The following is a 24,562-nucleotide window of genomic DNA, read 5'->3' as shown; positions in this document are numbered from 1 at the left end:
CAACTTCAGCAAAGTGGCTAGGTATAAAATTAACTCAAATAAATCAGTAGCCTTCCTCTACAGAAAAGAGAAACAAACCGAGAAAGAAATTAGGGAAACGACACCCTTCATAATAGTCCCAAATAATATGAAATACCTTGCTGTGACTTTAACCAAGCAAATGAAATATTTGTATGATAAGAACTTCAAGGCTCTGAAGAAAGAAATTGAAGAAGATCTCAGAAGATGGAAAGATCTCCCATGCTCATGGATTGGCAGGTATACTATAGTAAAAATAGCAATTTTGCCAAAAGTGATCTACAGATTCAATGCAATCCCCATCAAAATACCAATCCAATTCTTCAAAGAGTTAGACAGAAAAATTTGCAAATTCACCTGGAATAACAAAAAACCCAGGATAGCTAAAAGTATCCTCAACAATAAAAGGACTTGCGGGGGAATCACTATCCCTGAACTCAAGCAGTATTCCAGACAAATGCTGATAAAAACTGCATGGTATTGGTACAGAGACAGACAGATAGACCAGTGGAATAGAATTGAAGACCCAGAAATGAACCAACACACCTATGGGCACTTGATTTTTGACAAAGGAGCCAAAACCATCCAATGGAAAAAAGAGCATTTTCAGCAAATGGTGCTGGTTCAACTGGACGTCAACATGTAGAAGAATGCAGATCGATCCATGCTTATCACCCTGTACAAAGCTTAAGTCCAAGTGGATCAAGGACCTCCACATCAAACCAGACACACTCAAACTAATAGAAGAAAAACTAGGGAAGCATCTGGAACACATGGGCACTGGAAAAAATTTCCTAAACAAAACACCAATGGCTTATGCTCTAAGATCAAGAATCGACAAATGGGATCTCATAAAACTGCAAAGCTTCTGTAAGGCAAAGGACACTGTGGTTAGGACAAAACGGCAACCAACAGATTGGGAAAAGATCTTTACCAATCCTACAACAGATAGAGGCCTTATATCCAAAATATACAAAGAACTCAAGAAGTTAGACCGCAGGGAAACAAATAACCCTATTAAAAAATAGGGTTCAGACCTAAACAAAGAATTCACAGCTGAGGAATGCCGAATGGCTGAGAAACACCTAAAGAAATGTCCAACATCTTTAGTCATAAGGGAAATGCAAATCAAAACAACCCTGAGATTTCACCTCACACCAGTGAGAATGGCTAAGATCAAAAACTCAGGGGACAACAGATGCTGGCGAGGATGTGGAGAAAGAGGAACACTCCTCCATTGTTGGTGGGATTGCAGACTGGTAAAACCATTCTGGAAATCAGTCTGGAGGTTCCTCAGAAAATTGGACATTGAACTGCCTGAGGATCCAGCTATACCTCTCTTGGGCATATACCCAAAAGATGCCTCAACATATAAAAGAGACACGTGCTCCACTATGTTCATCGCAGCCTTATTTATAATAGCCAGAAACTGGAAAGAACCCAGATGCCCTTCAACAGAGGAATGGATACAGAAAATGTGGTACATCTACACAATGGAATATTACTCAGCTATCAAAAACAACGAGTTTATGAAATTCGTAGGCAAATGGTTGGAACTGGAAAATATCATCCTGAGTGAGCTAACCCAATCACAGAAAGACATACATGGTATGCACTCATTGATAAGTGGCTATTAGCCCAAATGCTTGAATTACCCTAGATCCCTAGAACAAACGAAACTCAAGACGGATGATCAAAATGTGAATGCTTCACTCCTTCTTTAAATGAGGAAAAAGAATACCCTTGGCAGGGAAGGGAGAGGCAAAGATTAAAACAGAGACTGAAGGAACACCCATTCAGAGCCTGCCCCACATGTGGCCCATACATATACAGCCACCCAATTAGACAAGATGGATGAAGCAAAGAAGTGCAGACCGACAGGAGCCGGATGTAGATCTCTCCTGAGAGACACAGCCAGAATACAGCAAATACAGAGGCGAATGCCAGCAGCAAACCACTGAACTGAGAATAGGTCCCCTATTGAAGGAATCAGAGAAAGAACTGGAAGAGCTTGAAGGGGCTCGAGACCCCAAAAGTACAACAATGCCAAGCAATCAGAGCTTCCAGGGACTAAGCCACTACCTAAAGACTATACATGGACTGACCCTGGACTCTGACCCCATAGGTAGCAATGAATATCCTAGTAAGAGCACCAGTGGAAGGGGAAGCCCTGGGTCCTGCTAAGACTGAACCCCCAGTGAACTAGTCTATGGGGGGAGGGCGGCAATGGGGGGAGGGTTGGGAGGGGAACACCCATAAGGAAGGGGAGGGGGGAGGGGGATGTTTGCCCGGAAACCGGGAAAGGGAATAACACTCGAAATGTATATAAGAAATACTCAAGTTAATAAAAAAAAAAATCATTTGTCCATATGTGCGTGGATTTAATGCGTGGGTCTTTAATGGGAGCCTATTGATCAATGTGTTTGTTTTTGTGGCAATTGCATATCGGTTTTGTTATTATACCTTTGAAAGATATTTTGAGATCAGGGATGGTGATACTTCTAACAGTTCTTTTTTTATTCAGGATTTTTTTTAGCTATCCAGGTTATTTTGAATCTTCATATGAATTTGAAAATTTTCCAGTCAAGACCTGTCAATGATTTTGTTGGAATTTTGATCGTGATTGTATTGAATCTGTAGATTGCTTTTTGAAAGATATCCATTTATAGCATATTAATACCACTAATCCATTAGAATGAAAATCTTTTCAATCTTTAGACATTATCTTAAATTTCTTTCTGCACTGTTTTATAATTTTATCATTCAAGTATTTGACCTATTTGTGAGAGTAAGTGTACTGACAACATCATCTATCAATGTGTGAATGTGAATATATGATTTAAGCTACAGAAGTCTTTCTTTTTCAAACATGGACGTGCTTGTGTTTGGGACATGCATAATTGTTAAGAATTGAAATACCATCTTGTTGGAGTTTTCATTTGCTAAGTATATAGTATCCTTTTCCTAGCTCTTCTGATTAGTTCACTTTGAAGTGTACTTTGTCTGTTCATTTCTTAAGTATATTTGCTTTGAATAAACTTTTCCAAAGATTTATTCTGAGGTGGTATCTCTAGTTGATGTTATGATATACTTATTGTAGAAAGTAGAATGATTGATCCTATTTTACCAGCATTGTTTTAGTCTGTTTCTTTTTACTTATAAATTACGATCATTATTATTGAGAGGTATCAATGACCAGTGTTTTTGATTATTGTTATTTTCTTGTTATTATTGTTTTTGTGTTTGTGTTTTCACTCCTGATTTGCTCATCTGTGGTTATTTATTCCTTTGTGACTTCCTGGGTATGTTTAACTGATTTAGATTAGAGTGCTGTTTTTTTCCTAGTCCTTTCTGTAGTGTTGCATTTGTAAATAGATATTACTTAAATTTGGGTTTATCATTCTATGTCTTATTCTCTCCATCTAATTATAATTAAAATTTTTTCTGGGTATATACTTATGGGCACTTAGAGTTTGAAGATATATGTCGGCCCTTCTGGCTTTTAGATTCTCCATTAAAATTCAAATTTTTCTCTAATAGATCTGATATTATATGTTACTTGGTCTTTTTTATATTTTGGTTTTAATATTTCTTGGTTCTAGGGTTTCATTATGTGCTCAGAAAAATTTCTGTTCTTGTTCAGTCTACTTGGTGATCAGTACATTGCTTTAACAGCCATTTACTTCTTTCGGTTAGAGAAAATTTCTTCCACACTTTTACTGAAAATATTTTCTCCACCTTTGATTTGAGTTTCTCCTTCCTTTATTCTTTATTTTCTTTTAATTTTTTTCTTGGATATTTTATGTATTTACTGCTATCCCCTTTCCTTCTTTCCCTTCCAGAACCCCCCTCCATCCTATTCCCCTTCCTTCTGCTTCTATGAGGATGCTACCGCTTCCACCCACCCACTCCCACCTATCAGCCCTAGAATTCCCCTATACTGAGGAATCTAGCCTTCACAGGACCAAGGGCTTCTCCTCTTATTGATGCCAGACAATGACATCCTCTGCTACTAATGCAGCTGGACATATGGGTCCCTCTGTGTGTACTCTTTGATTGGTGGTTTAGACGTGGGACCTCGGGAAGTGGGGGCAGGGTCTAGTTAGTTGATATTTTTGTTTTTATGGGGTTGCAAACCCCTTCATCTCCTTCAATCCTTCTCTAACTTCGCCATTGGGGACACTGTTCTCAGTCCAATAGTTGGCTGCAAGCTTGTAATTCTGTTTTTGTCAGGCTCTAGCAGAGCCTCTCAGGAGACAATTATAGCAGGCTCCTGTCAGCATGCACTTCTTGGTATCTGCGATAGGGTTTTGGTTTCTGTATATGGGATAAATCACCAGGTGGGGAAGTCTCTGAATGGCATTTCCTTCAGTCTCTGCTATATACTTTGTCCCTGCATTTCATTTAGACATGAGCCATTCGTGGTTAAATATTTGAAGATGAATGTGTAACCCTGTCCCCCAATCGGAGGCCTTGCCTAACTTATGGATATAGTCTCTACAGGTTCTCCCTTCCCTTTGTTGGGCATTTTAGCTAATCTCGACCCTGTTAGATACTGAGAGCCTCTTGCTTTCCTGGCAGCTAGGACTTGCTGGAAGCTACCCCAAATTCCCCATCCCCCATTGCTATATACCCATGTTCAAATTCCTGATGTGTGTATATTATCCGTGTCTCTTCCCATACTTGATCCTGCCACCTTTTACCCCTTCCCCTCCTCTACTCCTCCCTAGCTCCTCCAACCTTCTACCTCCCACATGTATTTTGTTCCCCTTTTAAGAAGGAATGATACATCCACACTTTAGTCTTTCTTCTTCTTGAGCTTCATATGGTATGTGAATTGTATCTTGGGTATTCACAAATTTTGAGCTAATATCCACTAACCACTGAGTGTATATCATGTGTGTTCTTTTGTGATTGGGTTACCTCACTCAGGATGACATTTTCTAGTTCCTTCCATTTGACTATGAATTTCATGTAGTCATTATTTTAATAGCTGAGTAGTACTCCATTGTGTAAATGTACCACATTGTAGGTATCCATTCCTCTTTTGAAGGACATCTGTGTTCTTTTCAGCTTCTGGCTAATATAAATAAGGCTGTTGTAAATATAGTGGAACATGTGTCCCTGTTGTATGTTGGAGCATCTTTTGGGTATATGCTCAGGAGAGGTATAGCTGGGTCCTCAGGTAGTACTATATCCAATTTTCTGAGGAACCTCTAGACTGTTTTACAGAGTGATTGTTCCAGCTTACAATCCCACCAACAATGGAGGACTGTTCCCCTTCCTCCACATCCTTGCCAGCATCTGCTGTCACCTGAATTTTTGGTCTTAGCCATTCTGACAGGTGTAAGGTAGAATCTCAGGGTCATTTTGATTTGCATTTCCCCAATGGCTGAGGCTGGTGAACATTTCTTTACATGCTTCTCATCCATTTCATATTACTCAGTTGATAATTCTTGGTTTAATTCTATACCTCATTATTTGATTGTGTTGTTTAGATTTTTTGGTGGTAAGCTTCCTGAGTTCTTTATATATTAACCCTCTATCAGATATTGGGTTACTGAAGATTTTTTTCCCAATTTGCCTTACTGACTATATTTTTTGCCTTATTAGAAGCTTTCCAGTTTCATGAGGTCCCATTTATCAGTTCTTGATCTTAGAGCATGAGCCACTGGAGTTCTGTTTAGGAAATCTCCCCCTGTGCAAATGAGTTTAAGACTCTTTCCCACTTTCTCTTCTATTTGATTGAGTGTATCTGCTTTTATGTTGAGGTCCCTGATCTATTTTGGACTTTATCTTCCTGCAAGGTGACAAAAATGGGTCTATTTTCATTTTTTCTACATACAGATGGCCAGTTAGACTAGTATCATTTATTGAAGATGCTTTCTCTTTTCCATTGTTTATTTTTAGCTTCTTTATCAAAGAACAATTGTGCATAAGTGTGTTGTTTTACTTCTGGGTCATCAATTCTGTTCCATTGATCAACTTGTCTGTCTCTCAACCAATACCATGCATGCATTTTTTTATCACTTTGCTCTGTAATAGAACTTGAGGACAAGGATGGCGATTCACCAAGAAGTTCTTTTGTTATGAAGAATTGCTTTTGCTCTTCTGGGTTTTTTGCTTTTCCGGATGAGTTTGAGAATTGCTCTCTCCATATTTTGAGGAATCTTGTTGGGTTTTTGAAGGGGACTGCATTGAATCTGAAGATTTCCTTTGGCAGCATGGCCATTTTTACTATGTTAATTCTGCCTATCCATGACCATGGAAAATCTCAACATTTTGTGACATCTTCGATTTCTTTCTTGAGAAACTTGAAGTTATTGTGATACATATCATTCACTTATATTGTTAGTTACCCCAAGATACTTTATATTATTTGTGACTATTGTAAATAGAATTTTTCCCTAATTTTTCGGCAGGTTTATCATTTGTATAATGGAATGCGACCAAATTATTTGAGTTAATTTTATATCTAGGCACTTTGCTTAAGTTGTTCATCAGTCATAGAAATTCTCTGGTAAAATTTTGGGATATGCTTATATATACTATTCAATCATCTGCATATAGTGATATCTTCACTTCTTCTTTGCCAATTTGTATCCCCCTGATCTCCTTTTGTTGTCTTACTGTTCTAGCTAGAACTTGAATACTATATTGAATAGATATGGGGAGAGTGGGCATATTTGTCTTCTCCCTAGGATTGGTTTAAATAACTCTCAATTTAATTTGCTATTGGCTGTTGGTTTGCAGTAAATTGTTTTTATTATGTTTAGGTATGGGCCTTGAATTCCTTATCTCTCCAATATCTTTGGGGTGTTATACTTTTGTCAAATGCTTTTTAAGTATCTGTGGAGATGATATGATTTTTTTCTTTGAGTTTGTTTATACAGTGGATTAAGGGAATGGATTTTTGTATATTAAACCAACCTTGCATCCCTGGAATAACACCTACTTGATTGTGGTCAATGATGGTTTTCATGTGTTCTTGGATTAGGTTTGCAAGAATTTTATTGCATATTTTTGCAATGCTGTGCACAAGCAAAAGTGGTCTGAAGTTCTCTTCTTTTGTTGCATCCTTGTGTGCTTTAGGGATCAGAGTAATTGTGACTTCATAGAATGAATTTAGTAATGTTCCTTCTGATTCTATTTTATGGAATATTTTGAAGAATATTGGTATCAAGTCTTCTTTGAAGGTCTGGTAGAATTCAGCACTATATCCATCTGGCCCTGGGCTGTTTTTGGTAGGGAGGTTTTTAATGACTTCTATTTCCTTATGGGACATGGGCCTATTCATATGGTTTATCTGATCATGATTCAACTTCGGTATGTGGTATCTATCTAGAAAATCATCCATTTCGTCTAGATTTTTCAGTTTTGTTAAGTACAGGCTATTTTAGTACATCTGATTTTTTTTTAGTCTCCCCCATTTCTGTTGTTATGTCTCCGTTTTTATTTCTGATTTTGTTAATTTGGGCCCTTTAGTTAGTCTGGGTAAGGGTTTATCTATCTTGTTCATTTTCTCAAAGAACCAGCTCCTGGTTTTGTTGTTTCTTTGTATAGTCCTTTTTGTTTCTACTTGGTTGATTTCAGCCCTGGGTTTGATTATTTCCTGCCTTCTACTCCTCTTGGGTGTGTTTGCTTCTTTTTGTTCTAGAGCTCTCCTACGTGCTGTTAAGTTACTAGTGTAGGATCTGTCCAATTTCTTTACCAGGGCACTTACTGCTATGAATTTTCCTCTTAGCTCTGCTTTCAATATGTCTGATCATTTTGGGTATGCTGCGTCATCATTTACATTGAATTCCAGGATGTCTTTAATTTCTTTCTTTATTTCTTCCCTTACCTAGTTATCATTGATTAGTGTTGTCCAGTTTCCACTGTATGGGGTCTTTCTGTTGTTTTTGTTGTATTGAAGACTAACCTTAGGAACTATTGTAGGTGCCAAATAACAGGAATTATCTTAATTAGGGTTTCTATTGCTGTAATGAAACACATGACCAAACCAACTTGGAGATAAAAGGGTGTGTTTGGCTTATACTTCCACATCATTGTTTATGAATGTAAAAAGTTAGGACAGGAACAAAAACAGGTTGGGATCATGGGGGCAGGAGGTAGAGACCAGAGGAGTACCGCTCTTTGACTTGCTCCTTATGGTTGCTCACCCTTCTTTCTTATAGAACCCAGGACTAACAATCTAAGAGTGGCACCATTCTCAATGGTCAACCAGTCACTATTAAGAGAATTAAAATAAAACTCAAGGTGGTCTATCAGTTCTACTCATGGGTGGAGATATATATATATATATATATATATATATATATATATATATATACACACACATACACACACACACACACACGGAAATTAAATTGCTATCTTAATGGAAGAGAGAGAGAGAGAGAGAGAGAGAGAGAGAGAGAGAGAGAGAGAGAAAGTCCCACATGCTTGCATATAGCCTGATCTTATGAAGGCATTTTCTCAGTTGATACTTCTTCCTTTCCAATGACTCTACTTGATACAATTTGACATAAATCTAGCCAGCACAGAAATGGATGTATACAAAATATGACACATAGGTATGGTGGAGAAGGAGCAAGAAAGGAAATGAGAAATAGAAAGAAACAGGATCTTTGTCAGCAATAAATACTTAAGTTACATTATTTACACAGCACTATAGATAATATTAATGAGTGAATTCAATATGTCTCAAAAACAAATATTGCATATTTTTTTCTCTTGTGGTTCCTAAATTCTATATAAATAAAATCATGTGCATATGTATGATACGAAAGTTGAATCAAAACTATCTATGCAGATAAAGAGAAACAATGAAAAGGAATGGAAATAAGAAAGGCAATAGTAGCAGTGCATGCAGGGGAATGTGCTTACTTATACCAAAATGTCAGTATGTGATTCATTCAGTACCATATACAATGAAAACCATTGGACAGAATAATAAAAAAGGTTTGTAAATCTTGAAAATCAAATATATATTCAATCATGATTGTTTCTTTTTTTTTGAACAGTTTAAAGAATGGAAATTCTACATGTTTGGAGTAGGCCTATTCCCCAGGCCTATAGAAACAGAAAGAATAACCACTATTCTTGGTCTTCAGGCATCTGTCATGATACATTTCAAAAATCCTACCAGTGAAGATGTTTCTGTTGATCTCATATTAACAAGTAGGTTATTTTTCCTATATTGTATAGGTATCTGTCTTTTTTCATTAAAAATTTTTATATATTATAAAATAAAAGCATAAAAATAGGAGGTAAGATATGTTTGCTGAAACATACCTCTTAAGTTGTATATGAAGAATCTATGCAACAGTGAGAGGTCTTCTGATCTTATTTTTAATCCACATATGTGTTAGTTGATATATAAGATTCTTATGAAATTTTTCAAATATTCCAGTTCTTCTTATGCAATTTTTTTTAGAAATTCTAGGTACACCTTTTTAGGGGTTCTAAGATTTTCCTGTACAAATAAGAAGAATATTCCACCCTTGGCACTTGAGTTTTTTAAATAACCCACTATATATGGAAGAATATATAGATAAATTGATATGATAATAGATAGATAGATAGTAGATAGATAGATAGATAGATAGATAGATAGATAGATAGATAGATAGATAGATATTTACAAGAAGTATTTCACACTTGGTCCTAGAGATTTTGTTTAATAACCTACTACATATGGATAGATGAATGGATGGGTGAATGGGTGGATGGATGGGAGGATGGACGGGCAGACGGATGGACGGCCAGATGGATGATCAGGCTGATGGATGGACAGACAGATTTACAAGACTGTCTATTCTAACATCTTCTTCTCTTCTTTCCTATCCCCTCTACCCATCTCCCTGCTAAAAATTTTCCACAGCACTTATTCTACCTCTCCCTTTTTATATTTCCTGTTTGCTACCACATGTCCTTCTTTAAGGGCTTTTCTTCCCTGCAACCACCAATGGCCTTGTTCTAGTTTCTTAGATTCTGTAGTTACTTTAGGTTAAACATACAAAGATATAAGCTTCAATTTAGAACCTACATATGGAAAGCATTCTTCATTTATCTCAGAAAAGTTGAGTTTTCAAAAGATAATCTGTACGTTTTGCATTAATAAATTTGATTTTACAGCATTTTAAAGGCTAAATTCAGAAGTATTTGTGGGCTTTGTATACAGACAGAGAGAATAGATTAGAGTTGGTCCTGTAATGAGCATAGCCATTTCATGCAGTTATTTTGTTTCTATGTAACTATACTTTATTGTATAAAATAAACATTTCTAAAGGCATTTTGTTATTAACACATTTTATGCCAGATCTTTATTTAGCTATGCCCAAATTAAAATTGTTCTATAGTTAAAAATCATAAGAAGTATTTGACTGTAGTATTTGACTCAAATTAAAAACATTTTTTAAATATTCTCAACTGTTCTGAGTATGACTAACATACACAAACACACACACACATACACATACACACATACACACACACACAAACACACACTAATCAACTAAGGATTGTGATGCCCTATTTACAAGGGTATAATTCATGAGTTCTTATACATTTCACTAAACTTCAAATTCTCTTTGTTTCTTAATTAGATAAAGAAAAACCAAAGAATCTTGCAATTGATCGTTGCTGGAATAGCTTCCTCCATGAGAATGCTGCCTTCCGCTTTAGCTCACTGAGACGTACACATGGTACAGGATTTATTTCTTACATTTGCACACTGCTACATTTAAAAGATGTTTTGTTCTTAATGGCTAAGTAGTATTCTATTGTATGAATGTACCACATTTTTTTATTCATCTTCAGTTGAGGGACAACTAGGTTGTCTTTAATTTCTAGCTATTATGAATAAAGCTGCTGTGAACATATATCTGTATAGTCAACCTTGTCCCATGGGGCTCACAAAGACAGAAGCACTAACCAAAGAGCATGCATAGGCTGGACCTAGACACCATACATATGTGTACCAGATATGCAGCATGATCTCCATGTGTGTCCCCTAAAAAATGTTGCAAGGGCTATCTCTGACTGTTGCCTCTTTCGAATCTCTTTCCCCTATTTGGAGTTCCTTGTCTGGCCTCAATGGAACAGGATACAACTAGTCCTACTACACTATGATGTGCCAGGTCTGGTTGGTACCCATGGCAGGAGGCTTTCCTTCTCAGAAGAGGAGAAAGAAAAATGAGAGGTGGGGTCTTAGGTTGCTACACAAGGAGAGGAGGGGGCTGAACTCAAAATATAAAATGAGTAAGTAAAGGAAAAAAAAATTAGGTTGTTATATATATAGATTTATACTGTTTTTGAAATTTTCAGAGTTTTAATGTCATATCAATTAAAATAATTTTTTTAGTCAAGGAAATTTTTAGGAGATTGTAAACTACTAAAAGTACTCATGAAATCATCAAAAATTATTTCGACTTTGCAGACTGTTTACTTGCAAACTTAATTTATCTTCCAAATATCATTCTCAACAATATACAATCAAATAGATAGAAATTTTAAAAATAATAAATCTTCCTAAAATTATAAAGTTTAGGCTACAGATGTAGCTCATAGTATGTGCGTGCCTACCCTTGTGAAATCTGAGGTTCAATTCCTTGTTCCACTAAGAAATAAAAGAAAAACACTATACATCAAGAATTATGAATTTGTCTAAAATAATGAAAAGTTACAATAATAATCATCAATTTTATGGTAATATGATAAATATTATCTTAATATAACTCAGTTAGGAGTGCACCCAAATCCCGTGGGAGGGAGAGCTAAACCGTCAGAGGGCCAGACACACCTGGGAAGCCAGAAGAGACTACACTCTACCCACATTTCTGACTCCAGAGGAAAACACCTAATGCCATCTGGGACCCAAGTGCACTGGGGCTCCAGGAAAAGGCTGCGCAGGCCCTCCTGGTTGCCGCCCTCATAGAGAGTTCAAAGACAGCACCCCACGAGCGACATGAACCACGGTACCACAGGTAAGACGAACTTTTCTGCTTCAAGTGACCTGCCTGGTGGACTCAGGACACAGGCCCACAGGAACAGCTGAAGACCAGTAGACAGGAAAGACTACACGCCCGAAAGCAGAACACTCTGTTCCCATAATTGGCTGAAAGTAAACAGGAAAACAGGTCTACAGCACTCCTGACACATAGGCCTATAGGACGGTATAGCCATTGTCAGAAATAGCAGAACAGGGTAACACCAGAGACAACCTGATGGCAAGAGGCAAGCACAGGAACCCAAGCAACAGAAACCAAGACTACATGGCATCATCTGAGCCCAATTCTCCCACCAAAGCAAATGCTGAATATCCAAACACACCAGAAAAGCAAGGTCTAGATTTGAAATCACATTTGATCATGATGCTGTAGGACTTCAAGAAAGACATGAAGAACTCCCTTAGAGAAACGCAAGAAAACATAAATAAACAAGAAGAAGCCTTTAGAGTGGAATCACAAAAATCCCTGAAAGATTTCCAGGAAAACACAATCAAACAGTTGAAGGAATTAAAAATGGAAATAGAAACAATGAAGAAAGAACACAGGGAAACAACCCTGGATATGGAAAACCAAAGGAAGAGACAAGGAGCCATAGATACAAGCATCTCCAACAGAATACAAGAAATAGAAGAGAGAATCTCAGGAGCAGAAGATTCCATAGAAATCATAGACACAATGGTCAAAGATAATATAAAACGAAAAAAAAAATACTGGTCCAAAACATACAGGAAATCCAGGACTCAATGAGAAGATCAAACCTAAGGATAATAGGTATAGAAGAGAGTGAAGACTCCCAGCTCAAAGAACTAGTATTATCTTCAACAAAATCATAGAAGAAAACTTCCCTAACCTAAAGAAACAGATGCCCATAAATATACAAGAAGCCTACAGAACTCCAAATAGATTGGACCAGAAAAGAAATCCTCCCGTCACATAATAGTCAAAACACCAAATGCACAAAACAAAGAAAGAATATTAAAAGCAGTAAAGGAAAAAGGTCAAGTAACATATAAAAGCAGACCTATCAGAGTCATATCAGACTTTTCACCAGAGACTATGAAAGCAGGAAGTTACTGGACAGATGTCATAAAGACCCTAAGAGAACACATGCCAGCCCAGGTTACTGTATCCTGCAAAACTCTCAATTAACATAGGTGGAGAAATCAAGACATTTCATGACAAAATCAAATTTACACAATATCTTTCTACAAATCCAGCCTTACAAAGATAATAAATGGGAAAGCCCAAAATAAGGAGGCAAGCTACACCCTAGAAAAAGCAAGAAACTAATTGTCTTGGTAACAAAACAAAGAGAAGAAAAGCATACAAACATAATCTCACATCCAAATATGAATATAACCAGAAGCAATAATCACTATTTCTTAATATTGCTCCAAATCAATGGTCTCAACACTCCAAGAAAAAGACATAGATTAACAAACTGAATATGCAATGAAGACCCTGCATTCTGCTGCCTACAGGAAACACACCTCAGATACAAAGACAGACACTACCTCTGAGTGAAAGCCTGGAAAAGAACATTCCAAGCAAATGGTCTGGAGAAGCAAGCTGAAGTATCCATTCTAATTTCGAATAAAATCGGTTTTCATCTAAAAGTCATCAAAAAAGATAAAGAAGGACACTTCATATTCATCAAAGGAAAAAACCAGCAAGATGAACCCTCAATCCTTTATATCTATGCTCCAAATACAAGGGCACCTACATACATAAAAGAAACCTTACTAAAGCTCAAAGCACACATTGAACATCACAAAATAATAGTAGGAGATTTCAATACCCTGCTCTCATCAATGGACAGATTATGGAAACAGAAATTAAACAGAGACATAGACAGACTAAGAGAAATCATGAACCAAATAGACTGAGCACAAACTTATAGAACATTCTATGCTAAAACAAAAGGATATACCTTCTTCTCACCACCTCATGGTCCTTTCTCCAAAATTGACCATATAAATGGTCATAAAACAGGCCTCAACAGATAAAGAAAGATAGATATAATCCCATGCGTCTTATCAGACCACCACGGCCTAAACCTGGTCTTCAATAACAATAAGGGAAGAATATCCACATATACATGGAAGTTGAACAATGCTCTACTCAATGATAACCTGGTCAAGGAAGAAATAAAGAAACAAAATAAAGACTTCTTAGAATTTAAAGAAAATAAAAGTATAACATACCCAAACTTATGGGACACAATTAATGCTGTGCTAAGAGGAAAACTCATAGCGCTGAGTGACTGCAGGAAGAAACAGGAGAGAGCAGGTATCAGCAGCTTGACAGCACACCTAAAAAAAGCTCTAGTACAAATTGAAGCAAATACACCAAGGAGGAGTAGAAGGCAGGAAATAATCAAACTCAGAGCTGAAAACAACCACGTAGAAAGAACAAGGACCATAAAGAGAATCAACAGAACCAAAAGTTGGTTCTTTGAGAAAATCAACAAGATAGATAAACCATTAGCCAGACTAAAGAGAGGACACAGAGAGTGTGTAAAAAAATAACAAAATCAGGGGGCTGGGGATTTAGCTCAGTGGTAGAGCGCTTACCTAGGAAGCTCAAGGCCCTGGGTTCGGTCCCCAGCTCCGAAAAAAAGAACCAAAAAAAAAAAATAACAAAATCAGATATGAAAAGGAGACATAACTACAGAATCAGAGGAAAGTCAAAAAAATCATTAGATCCTACTATGTAAGCCTATATTCAACAAAACTTGAAAATCTGCAGGAAAGGGACAATTTCCTAGACAGATACCAGGTACCAAAGTTAAATCAGGAACAGATAAACCATTTAAACAACCCCATAACTCCTAAGGAAAGAGAAGCAGTCATTAAAGTTCTCCCAACCAAAAAGAGCCCAGGTCCAGACAGGTTCAGTGCAGAATTCTATCAGACATTCATAGAAGACCTCATACCAATACTATCCAAATTATTCCACAAAATTGAAACAGATGGAGTGCTACCGAATTCCTTCTATGAAGCCACAATCACTCTTATACCTAAACCACACTAAGACCCCACAAAGAAAGAGAACTTCACACCAATATCCCTTATGAATATCGACAGAAAAATACTCAATAAGATTTTGACAATCTGAATCCAAGAGCACATCAAAACAATCGTTCACCATGATCAAGTAGGCTTCATCCCAGGCATGCAGGGATGGTATAATATACGGAATACCATCAAGGTAATCCATTGTATAAACAAACTGAAAGAACAAAACCACATGATCATTTTATTAGATGTTGAGAAAGCATTTGACAAAATCCAACACCCCTTCATGATAAAAGTCCTGGAAATAATAGGAATCAAGGACATATACCTAAACATAGTAAAAAGACATATACAGCAAACCAGTAGCTAGTATTAAACTAAATGGTGAGAAACTTGAAGCAATCCCACTAAAATCAGGGACTAGACAAGGCTGACCCCTCTCTCCCTACTTATTCAATATAGTTCTTGAAGTTCTAGCCAGAGCAATCAGACAAAAAGAAAGAGAGAGAGAGAGAGAGAGAGAGAGAGAGAGAGAGAGAGAGAGAGAGAGAGAGATATCAAGGGGATACAGATTAGAGAAGAAGTCAAAATATCACTATTTGCAGATGATATGATAGTATATTTAAGTGGTCCCAAAAGTTCCACCAGATAACAACTATACATGATAAACACCTTCAGCAAAGTGGCTGGATACAAAATTAACTCAAACAAATCAGTAGCCGTCCTCTACACAAAAGAGAGACAAGCCAAAAAAGAAATTAGGGAAATGACACCTTTCATAATAGTCCCAAATAATATAAAATACCTCAGTGTGACTTTAACCAAGGAAATGAAAGATCTGTAAGATAAGAACTTCAAGCCTTTGAAGAAAGAAATTGAAGAAGACCTCAGAAGATGGAAAGATCTCCCATGCTCACGGATTGGCAGGATTAATATAGTAAAAATGTCCATTTTACCAAAAGTGATCTACAGATTCAATGCAATCCCCATCAAAATACCAATCCAATTCTTCAGAGAGTTAGACAGAACAGTTTGAAAATTCATCTGGAATAACAAAAAACCCAGTTTAGCTAAAAATATCCTCAACAATAAAAGGACTTCTGGTGGAATCATTATCTCTGAACTCAAGCAGTACTACAGAGAAATAGTGATAAAAACTGCATGGTATTCGTACAGAGACAGATAGACCAGTGGAATAGAATTGAAGACCCAGAAATGAACCCACACTCCTATGGTCACTTGATTTTTGACAAAGGAGCCAAAACCATCCAATGGAAAAAAGATAGCATTTTCAGCAAATGGTGCTGGTTCAACTGGATGTCAGCATGTAGAAGAATGCAGATCGATCCATGCTTATCACCCTGTACAAAGCTTAAGTCCAAGTGGATCAAGGACCTCCACATCAAACCAGATACACTCAAATTAATAGATGAAAAAGTTGGGAAGCATCTGGAACACATGGGCACTGGAGAAAATTTCCAGAACAAAACACCAATGCCTTATGGTCTAAGATCAAGAATCGACAAATGGGATCTCTTAAAACTGCAAAGGATCTGTATGGCAAAGGACACTATTGTTAGTAAAAAACGGCAACCAACGGACTGGGAAAAGATGTTTACCAATCCTCCAACTGATAGAGGGCTTATATCCAAAATATACAAAGAACTAAAGCTAGACTGCAAGGAGATAACAAACCTCTTAAAAAATGGAGTTCAGAGCTAAACAAAGAATTCACAGCTGAGGAATGCCGAATGGCTGACAATCACCTAAAGAAATGTTCAACATCTTTAGTCATAAGGGAAATGCAAATCAAAACAACCCTGAGATTTCACCTCACACCAGTGAGAATGGCTAAGCTCAACAACTCAGGTGACAGCAAATGCCGGCGAGGATGCGGAGAAAGAGGAACACTCCTCCATTGTTGGTGGGATTTCAAACTGGTATGACCATTCTGGAAATCAGTCTGGAGGTTCCTCAGAAAATTGGACATTGAACTACCTGAGGACCCAGCTAGACCTCTCTTGGGCATATACCCAAAAATGCCCCAACATATAACAAAGACACATGCTCCACTATGTTCATAGCAGCCTTATTTATAATAGCCAGAAGCTGGAAAGAACCCAGATGCCCTTCAACAGAGGAATGGATACAGAAAATGTGGTCCATCTACACAATGGAATATTACTCAGCAATCAAAAACAATGACTTTATGAAATTCATAGGCAAATGGATGGAACTGGAAAATATCATCCTGAGTGAGGTAACCCAATCACAGAAAAACACACATGGTATACATTCATTGATAAGTGGCTGTTGCCCAAATGCTTGAATTACCCTCGATCCACAGAACACATGAATCTCAAGAAGGATGACCAAAATGTGAATGCTTCACTCCTTCTTTAAAAGGGGAAGAAAAGTACCCTTGGGGCAGAATAGGGAGGCAAAGTTTAAAACAGAGACAGAAGGAACACCCATTCATAGCCTGCCCCACATGTGGCCCATACAGATACAGCCACCCAATTAGACAAGTTGGATGAAGCAAAGAAGTGCAGGCTGACAGGAACCGGAAGTAGATGTCTCCTGAGAGACACAGCTAGAATACAGGAAATACATAGGTGAATGCCAGCAGGAAACCACTGAACTGAGAAGGGGACCCCCGTTGAAAGAATCTTTCAGTCCGATAGGACTGAAAGAGGTTGAGGGGCTTGAGACTCCATATGAACAACACTGCCAACCAACCAGAGCTTCCAGTACTAAGCCACTACCCAAAGAGTATAAGTGGAATGACCCTGTTCTCCAACCTCAAAGGTAGCAATGAATAGCCTAGTAAGAGCACCAGTGGACGGGGAAGCCCTTGGTCCTGCCAAGACTGAACCCCCAGTGAATGTGATTGTTGGGGCGAGGGTGGTAATTGGGGTAGGATGGTGAGCGAACACCCATATAGAAGGGGAGTTGGAGGGGTTAGGGGGGATGTTGGCCAGGAAACCAGGAAGGGGAATAACAATCGAAATGTAAATAAGAAATACTGAAGTTAATAAAGATGGAAAAAAAAACTCAGTTGAAGTCAATAATGACTATTAATTTCTCCCCACAATGGGGTGATTATCTTCCTGCATTTATTTATTTTCCATTAATTTATTTATTCACTTTAAGTCCTCATCACAGACCCACTTTCTCTTCTCCTCCCAGTCCCCCCTTACAATCCCTCCCACTTTATGCAATCCCCTTCTCCATTGAGAAAGGAAGCCCCCCACTGTAGCATCCACTAATCACATCCTCTTGTATTTATTTTAATCATTTGTATCAGTGTCTTTTATTTAAATAGAGATGTAGTTTATTTATAAAATTGTTTTAATGCAGATGTAATCACAGGCATTAAACAAATAGATGAGAAGTATATAAAGTTTAAAAATAGAAAAAAGATGGACTGTGACAATTACTCAGTAAAGTGTTTCTTAACTAAGGAGCAGAAACTGAGTTCAGTATCCAGGATCTATATAAAAGCCAGGCGTGACAGCACACATCCGTAAGTCTTACACTGAGGAGATAGAGACAGGCAAAATCCAGAATCCTAATGACCCAGCCATCTTAAATGAGCTCCCACTTCAATTGAAGACCTTGTTTCATAAAATAAAAGGAGAATGATTGACAAAAAATGTGCAATCTGAAAAGATTCATACAAGTGCATACAGTCACATATTTGCGCGCTCTCTCTCTCTCTCTCTCTCTCTCACACACACACACACACACACACACACACACACACACACGGTACAGGGGAGGATGATGAGAAATACATATATAAGCAAAAAAAAAAGTATGTTACTGCCTGAAGTTAGGGTTTTTTCAGGAGAAAATATAACCAGTTCACAAATTCAAAGCTAATGAATTTGATATGATTTCATGGACGATGATGATGATGATGATGATGATGATGATGATGATGATGATGATGATTACTCACAGAATTTAGAAAACTGAAATTTAGAAAAATTAAACGAATTCAGTGAACTTCATGTCTTGGCTCTCCCCCTTCTATTTCTTTTCTTTCTTTTTTTTTTTAAATTAGGTATTTATTTACATTTCAGATGTTATTCCCTTTCCAGGTTTCCTGTGCATGAGCCCCCAACCCCTACCCATCTACTTCTATAAGGGTATTCCCCTCCCAATCCACCCCACTTTACCGCCCCACCCCTGATAATCCCCTACACTGGGGGTCCGACATTGGCAGGACCAAAGGCTTTTCCTTCCATCAGTGCCCAGCAAGGCCATCCTCTCTTATCCTCTGCTACATATGCAGTTGGAGTCCTGCTTCAGTCTATGTATATAGTCTTTAGTTAGTGGTCCCTGGAAGCTCTGGTTGGTTGGAAATGTTTTTAATACGCTTGCAAGCCTCTTCAACTCTTTCAATCCTTCCTCTAATACCCACCAAGGGGGTCCTGTTCTCAGTTCAGTGGTTTGACCTCTGTATTGGACGTGCTCTGGATGTGTCTTTCATGAGAGATCTATATCCGGTCCCTTTCTGCATGCACTTTTTAGCTTTGACAATCTTATCTAGTTTTAGTGGCTGTATATACATGGGCCTCATAGACCACCTGTGGGGAAGGTTCTGAATTGTCGTTCCTTCATTCACTGCTCTAAACTTTGCTTCCGTATACCCTCCTATGGATATTTTTTCCCTTTTAAGGAGTGGGAGCATCCGCATTTTGGATTTATAATATTGTAGGAGGATAAATAATAGCCTATAAAAGAAGGAATAGAAATTACCATAAAATTAAAATATAGAACCATGAGATGTCTCAGTGAACAAATATACTTGCAATCAAGTCTGTTAACTTGAGTTCAAGCTCTAGGACACATATATTCGACAAAAACTATAATTTTTGCAATTTTTTTCTCTAAAATCTACATACAACATGTGCTATTGGGCATACACACATGCGTGCGCACGCACGCACACGCACACACACACACAAAATATGGGGGAAAAGATAAACAATTTAAAGTTTGAAATACTTGCAGTAAAATTTGTAACCAAGAAGGTATATATTTAAAAAATGATCATAAGAATTTTTTCCTTTATTTTATACTTTAATAGAATTTATAAGATCAAACTTACTATGGCGAAATTAGGACATTCTTTATAGAAAAAAATCATTGCATAAAATTTTGAAAAAATTATATATATTACAAAAATATGATTGATATTGAAATCAATCATAAAGAAATTTGAAATCATTTATAATAGAATGAATAACTGATTTATTCTCAAATCGATTTTAAATTTGTAGTAGCATTTACAAATTTTATAACTATATTATTTATTTACTTATAATAATTTGTATTTATTATATTCAATTAACACATGTATTAACCATTTTCTTTAAAAGTTCCTTCAATTGATTCTGCATTGCGTTTTCACATTGTAAAATCAATTGAAAATTCATCTGCATTCGAATCTCTTCTGTATTTAATGAGAAAGTATATAGGCAACTCTTTCATTTAGTCCTTTAGTTCACCCATATATTGCTTTCTTTTGTAATAAAAATTGTATTAGATTACATATTAAGTTAGCCCATTTCTCTATTTTTAAATGAACAATACTAGTCATTTTCTTTCTATTTTTCCAATGTGACCTATCATACATTTGAATCTTACATTTTATTCGATTGATACATTTTGTAGGTCATCAGTTCTTTGAGAGTTTCATACAAGTTTTGATTATAGTAAACACCCATCCTCCAACTCCTCCCAGATCCACATAACCTTCCCTGCTAACCCAAATAATCTTGACAGTATTTTTTTTATTTTTATTAACCTATTCAAATGTTATTACCTTTCCTGGTTTCCTGTCCATTAGCCCCCTATCCCCTCACATTCTCCTTCTTCTATAAGAGTTTTTCCTTCTCCATATACCCCCATTCCTCCCCGCCCCAATATTCCAATACACTGGCAGGAACAAAGTGCTTCTCCTTCCTTTGGTGCAAAGCAAAGTCATCCTCTGCTACATATGCAGCTGGAGCCATGGGTCAGTCCATGTATAGTCTTTGGGTAGTAGTTTAGTCCCTAGAAGCTCTGGTTGGTTGACATTGTTGTTCTTATGGCATTGCACACCCCTTCAGCTCTTTCAGTCCTTTCTCTAATTCCTCCAATGGGGGTCCCATTCTCAGTTCAGTGGTTTGCTGCTAGCATTCCCCTCTGTATATTAGACATGCTCTGGCTGTGTCTCTCAGGAGATATCTATATCTGATTCCTGTCAGCATGCACTTATTAGCTTCATCAATCTTATGTAGTTTTGGTGGCTGTATATATATATATGGGTCACGTGTGAATTCCTTATCTCTCCAATACTTCTAATATAAAGGGGTCTTGTATTTTGACAAATGTTTTTTCTGTATCTAAGGAGAGGATCATATGATTTTTTCTTTGAGTTTGTTTATATAGTGGATTATGTTAATGTTAATGGATTTTCACATATTGAACCAAATTTGCATCCCTGGGATGAAGCCTACTTGATTGTGGTGAATGTTGGTTTTGTTTTGTTCTTGGATTCAGTTTGCAAGAATTCTATTGAGTATTTTTGCACTGATATTCATAAGCGAGATTAGTCTGAAGTTCTCTTTTTTATTTGTTACTTGTGTGGTTTAGGGATCAGAGTAATTGTGGATTCATAGAATGAATTAGGTTGTGTTCCTTCTGTTTATATTTTATGGAATAGTTTGAGGAATATAGGTATCAGGTCTTCTTTAAAGGTCTGTTAGAATGCTGCACTAAATCTATCTGGACCTGTGCTGTTTTGATTGGGAGATTTTTTTAATGACTTCTATTTCCTTATGGGATATGGGCCTGTTTAGATAGTTTACCTGCTCTTGATTTAACTTTGGTATGTGGTATCTGTCTAGAAACTCATCCATTTCATCCGATTTTCCAGTTTTGTTGAGTATAGGCTTTTATAGTAGGGTCCGATGATTTTATTTGATCTTTTTTTTTTTCTGCACATGAAAGTACATAGACTGTCAGCAAAAAGAAATTAATAAACAAAAGCCAAACAAACAAAAACATAAGAATTCATGAGGTCATCCTTCCAAGGTGAACTGCATGCTGCCTTCTTTTCCCATGAAATCAATCAGCTTCTGTCTTAGGGAAGCCTGCCAAAGAAACATTGCCAACTTCATTCTATGATCCAACAGTTACTCTGATACGTAAACCACACAAAGACTCAAAACAGAAAGGAAATTTCAGATCAATTTTCCTTATGAACAGTGATGAAAAGGAACTAAATAAAATGCTCAGAAACCAGATCCAAGAACATATCATCCAACATGATCAAATAGACTTCATCCCAGAGCTATAGAAATGGTTTAATAGATGAAAAATCAATGTAATCTACCATATAAGCAAACTGAAAGAAAAAAAAAACATATCATCTCATTAGATGTTGAAAAAGCCTTTGACAAAATCCAACGCTATTAACTGATTGTCACTCATGTTATCCTATTGTCACATATAGGTGGTGCATCAGTATTTATCACAACTTTGGGTATAAGAAAAGAGCCAAAATGAAATAATGAGTTCTTTACTTTTTAGGCACTCAGCTCCTGTGTGTATTAGCAAACTCTTAACATATGTCTTTATGAATGGTAAATTTTCTTAATAATAAGCATTGCACACAGCAAAGTATACACATACTTAGAATTTGTTAACATTTCATTGCCACCTGTTTTAGGAATATCCCTCGTCCTTGGCATTTTTTCTTGCCTGCAAATAATATACTTCCTCATTTTGACCACAGTTCTTATTCTTTGTATAATTCTATTTCTTTTTTTTTCTTTTTTTTTTTTTCAGAGCTGGGGACCGAACCCAGGACCTGGCACTTGCTAGGCAAGCGCTCTACCACTGAGCTAAATCCCCAACCCCTGTATAATTCTAAAATGTTACCACTCATCCTATAAAATTAGGATCTCTCATCAGTACTAAACCCTCTGTATCTTGGATTGGCCTTTCCAAGCCTTCTCTGTACCTTCCTTCAAAGTTTTTCTTTTTCATATGCAGCCTTTCAAATAAACCCCTTTGTCTCCTGAGTAATCAAAACCCTTTTCCTGCAATTAGTTAGGAAAGGCTCCTCCCTTCTATATATCTCTTTTTTTCAGATCATTTATTATTCTCCCCTCTTCAGGAATAGGGTCACACAGCATATCCCTTCACTATGCTCACCTAAATGTGATTACCTTGTGGATGAAAAGATGTTATTACCAGAAACTTGAGGGTACCAATAAAAGTTGTGAACATATACTTAGTGTAAGTTGTTGCACTTACTTATCCATAACATGTAGTAAGAGCTGGCAAAAATGCATGAGTTTTCTGGTTCTTTTATCACTTTTTTCACTTAGATAAGGTAAGACATCAATTTTAAGAATTTTCAAGTTTATTCCCAGCAACCACATGGTGGCCCACAACCATCTGTAATGAGGTCTGGTGTGTCTGAAGACGGCTACAGTGTACTCGTATACATTAAATAAATAAATAAATAAATAAATAAATAAATAAATAAATAAATAAATCTTTAAAAAAAAAGAATTTTCAAGTTTAAAGCTTCTTGAGAAACTTCTTTTCTCCTGAAAGAATGTATCTTAGAATACAGTTCAGGAAATCTAGGGGAAATGCATTCCAGATTGTGGGATTTGTTAAAAAGCAATTAAACAGTATAATATTACTTTTGTTATTAAAATTATGTGTAAAATTAAAAAGAACATGTGACATTGGTCTTTCTGGGCCTAGTTGCCTCATTCAGTATATTTTTCAGTTATTTTTACTTACCTGCAATTTTATGATTTTATTTTTCTTTACAGGTTAATAGAATTTCGTTGTGAATATAGACAGTATTTTGTTTTGTTGTTGTTGTTGTTGTTGTTGTTGTTGTTATGCTTTCAATAGTTAAAGGACATTTCAGACATTTCCATTTCTGGCTATTGTGAATAGATCAGGAATAAGCATAGTTGAGCAAGCATGTTAGAACATTTTGAAATTGTTTTATATATTTTACAGGAATTGTCGTGCCTCCTAATGGAAACTTAGATATCCCAGTGTTATTTATACCTTCGGCTATGACATTATATAAAACAATGGTGATTGTTATGGTGAAGAGAGCAAACAAAAAGAATTGGCTTATTGACAATTTTGATGAACTGAATGCAGAGACTAAGAGGTACTAATTATAACTTATAAAAAATAGTTTGTATAACTTGATGTGGTAGGTTTCCTTAATGTGTGATGCGATACATGTTCAACATAAACTTCAATAGGTTATGAACTACTGTAACTTATATGTATAGAAAAATACATTTGTTTGTTGAAGTATTACCTTTAAACAATCAGATGCGTAGAAAGGGAAAATAGTGACTGACTGCAGCAGCACCTTGTCTGAGTGAAATGGAAAACTTGTAAGTCTGGCACTCATATAGTATTAAAACACTGCTGCAACCAGGGTGTATTGTTTCTATGTCATTGCCACAA

The 24,562-nt window shown here is 36.7% G+C and overlaps 1 protein-coding gene across 1 annotated transcript in view; it reads left to right on the top strand.

The window, feature by feature from the left end:
* The window catches only part of Cfap47 (cilia and flagella associated protein 47), a 344,640-nt gene that overhangs the window by 292,394 nt on the left and 27,684 nt on the right, over nucleotides 1–24,562 (top strand). Inside the window, exons 57-59 of the mRNA XM_087600976.1 lie at nucleotides 9,045–9,201; nucleotides 10,629–10,727; nucleotides 24,095–24,254. Coding sequence (XP_087457102.1) covers nucleotides 9,045–9,201; nucleotides 10,629–10,727; nucleotides 24,095–24,254 — 416 coding nt within the window. The remainder of the gene's footprint in view (nucleotides 1–9,044; nucleotides 9,202–10,628; nucleotides 10,728–24,094; nucleotides 24,255–24,562) is intronic.

This window comes from Rattus norvegicus, chromosome X, assembly GCF_021556685.1.
Source record: "Rattus norvegicus strain SHRSP/BbbUtx chromosome X, alternate assembly SHRSP_T2T, whole genome shotgun sequence".
Taxonomy (NCBI): Eukaryota; Metazoa; Chordata; class Mammalia; order Rodentia; family Muridae; genus Rattus; species Rattus norvegicus.
The sequence above is the reverse complement of the archived record's forward strand: the minus strand, read 5'-3'. Positions and strand labels throughout refer to the sequence as shown.